Below are 2,812 nucleotides of genomic sequence, written 5' to 3'. Positions count from 1 at the left end.
TAACATTGGATGAGCTACAACAATTTCACATCCCAAGACATCCCCGCTGCAGTTTCAAGGTCACTTATCTCTATATGAGGTTTTGGGTGGCTCTTATAAGAGCCTTTTGTTTTTGGTAGAAAAGGTCGATTTGTTTAGCCGCCGAATCCATAGAGAGTGCGGCCCTGACGTTTCAGAGCGTACACCACATCCATGGCGGTGACCGTCTTGCGCTTGGCGTGTTCAGTGTAGGTGACCGCATCTCTGATCACATTCTCCAGGAAAACCTTCAGCACCCCGCGGGTCTCCTCATAGATCAAACCCGAGATGCGCTTCACTCCGCCACGGCGAGCCAGGCGGCGAATTGCTGGCTTGGTGATGCCCTGGATGTTATCACGAAGCACTTTGCGGTGCCGCTTTGCTCCGCCTTTGCCCAGTCCTTTGCCTCCTTTACCTCTTCCCGTCATGACGCTTCTTCAGACAAACCGATTCTGAATGAGAAACGAGTAGTTTCTGCTGCCTTTTTATCCAGCCTGCCCCGACCTGACTGAGAAAGAGACAGAGAGCCAGAGGCGGGTCTGGAGGAAACTGAGTGACAGACAGAGCAGAGAAATGTCTTTGATCCTCTCGCTCCGCCTCCCACTTGCTCGAACCGCCAATTCAAAAAAAAACAGTTCTCGACATGAGAGCTCAGCATAAAACATGGCGATTCGGCCTTGATCGCCAATGATAACAGAAAACCGGCGGTCTAAATACGGATCTGTAACAAATAAAAGTTAGTAATATACAAGCCTAAGTGCAGTGCTTCCGATCACAAGTCAACCTGTTTCCGCACACCTCTCCTCCCAGACGGATTGAGCAGTTAACTGAAACCGAACCCCAGCTGAATTATACAAAATCATGTATTGGGGTTTGAGATGTGACGCGGGGTATCTCGCCCTTGTTACTGTGTTACTGTCTGTCGCCCTGAAACGAGCATGAACTGAGACTTCACCGAACATATACCCGGGTACAGTGAGGCCCGGACATCCCTGATTTGTTGCAGAGAGTGAGGAAGGGCTGGGTTGAGAGTCACCAGGGAACCTGGATTTACTTCAAATCATTTCTAGGTGAAATGTGCACACGACTGCGGGACAGGGATCATTTGTTCGGGGGATCAGCTCTTTCCTGAGAGACGTGGGTGGCTCTGAAAAGAGCCTTTGGGTTCAGATGTCTACAAGTTTCCCGTGCTGTCTCACTTCTTTCCGGGGGCTGCTTTCTGAGCCTTTGCTGCTTTCGGCTTCTTCCCGCCCCTTGATGATTGAACTTTCTTGGGCGGCTTTCCGCCCGTGGCCCTCTTGGTTTTATTGGCATTCTTCGCTGGAGATTTTTTTGGAAGCGTTGCTTTCTTTACCGCCTTCTTTGGCGTTGCCGCCTTCTTGGTGCTCACTTTCTTGGCTGCTGTCTTCTTGCTGCTCACTTTCTTGGCGACTATTTTCTTCCCTGGGGATTTCTTGGCTGTTTTCTTTGTGATCTGTTTCTTGGCAGCTGTTTTCTTCACTAAAGATCTCTTGGCTGCTCCTGTCTTAATCTTCTTCACCACATTTCCCTTCTTTTCCTGTTTCGCGATTTTGAAGCTGCCGGAGGCCCCCGTGCCCTTCGTCTGCACCAGGAAGTCTTTCGCCACAAGCCGCTTGATACTTTGCTTGATTGGGAACTTTCTCTTCTCCACATCGACACCTTTAACACGCAGAGCCTTCTTTATTGCCTGCAGTGACATCCCACTGCGGACACTGCATTCCGCCACAGTCTTGAGGATCAGTTCGCCCAACTTGGGACCGCCTGACCCCTTCCGGGGAGCCGCCTTCTTCTTCTTGGGAGTCTTGACTTGAGCGGCGGCGGCTGGAGGAGCCGTTTCGGCGGCTGCAGTCTCGGTCATGTCCAGGACTCTGCACAAAGTCTCTCTGTCAGTCAGAACTGGGTCAGAAATGAAGCTGGTGGTGGCGGCACTGAGCCACTTAAAGGCAGCGAGCGGACGGGGCGGAGACAACCTGCTGTCAGCACCCGGCTCCTGCTGCCTCTCTGTGTTTCTCTCTGGTCCTAAACTCTCCAATTCCACTGAAATTCGGGTATTCCAGAGTCCCAGGCTAGATCCTTCCTGTCTCTGACATCAGAATGTTTGCTGTCACAAAGGTTTCACTTGAAGTAAAGACTCCATTTTCGACTGAAACCCGTTTCATTGCTGCACTGATGACTCTCTCTCAGCCGATCGCTGACATGTTCCATACTTTTCGACTAAAATCTTGAAATAAACAAACAAACAACACTGAATTCCCACATTGAGGATTAGAAGGGGAGCAAAGTGCTTCTTTGACTGGAAAATCTTGTCATTTTACACAAGAGGGACTCGGAAATCCGGCGATGAGACCAGACCCACAAACACAGTGGCATTAGACTAACGCGCCCGCCCCTTTAATACACTCTCTTCCACAATATTCACATCCACACAATCTCAGGCCGAACTGTTCGCTCAATTTAGCGTTTCCAGGACAGGATTTCCCCTCCGCTCGGCCTGTGCTGCGGATTCGCGGCGGGTATTTCCATCCATATTTTTTTCTAGGTGTCCTGGACATCCCATTCTCAAGGAGAGACGTCCAGTTGCACAATAATCCCACATTCATACACAGTGTTTTTATTTTGTTCCAGGCAGTGACAGGCTGGTTCTCTCCGTGCTTAGTTTCAGGACTGAAGATGGATAAATACACCGTCAGATTCGAACATCCGAGCGGAGAAGTGACAGTGACCGTCTCACCTGCGGCACCGGTGGCGTGTTCACTGTTCCAATACCGTACGT

General features: G+C 50.4%; 1 protein-coding gene across 1 annotated transcript; it reads right to left on the bottom strand.

The window, feature by feature from the left end:
- Positions 1–429: 429 nt before the first annotated feature.
- Positions 430–1,738, bottom strand: LOC137356390 (histone H1-like). The gene is made up of 3 exons (XM_068022276.1): positions 1,600–1,738; positions 1,218–1,461; positions 430–526 (listed from the first exon to the last, which is right to left on the bottom strand). The coding sequence occupies exons 1-3, from the start codon at positions 1,736–1,738 to the stop codon at positions 430–432; spliced, it is 480 nt and encodes a 159-aa protein (XP_067878377.1).
- Between the last annotated feature and the right edge of the window lie 1,074 nt (positions 1,739–2,812).

The sequence above is a fragment of the Heterodontus francisci genome, chromosome 45 (assembly GCF_036365525.1).
Source record: "Heterodontus francisci isolate sHetFra1 chromosome 45, sHetFra1.hap1, whole genome shotgun sequence".
Lineage (NCBI taxonomy): Eukaryota > Metazoa > Chordata > Chondrichthyes > Heterodontiformes > Heterodontidae > Heterodontus > Heterodontus francisci.
The sequence above is the reverse complement of the archived record's forward strand: the minus strand, read 5'-3'. Positions and strand labels throughout refer to the sequence as shown.

Excerpts from the sequence above, each read along its gene's own strand:
- LOC137356390 (XM_068022276.1), bottom strand. The coding sequence starts at position 1,738 with ATGTCACTGCAGGCAATAAAGAAGGCTCTGCGTGTTAAAGGTGTCGAT. Across the intron at positions 1,462-1,599 it reads GAAGGGCACGGGGGCCTCCG|GGAAGAAAATAGTCGCCAAG; the intron begins GCAGCTTCAAAA and ends AGAAATCCCCAG. Across the intron at positions 527-1,217 it reads AAAGCAGCCCCCGGAAAGAA|TCAGGTCGGGGCAGGCTGGA; the intron begins GTGAGACAGCAC and ends TCTCTTTCTCAG.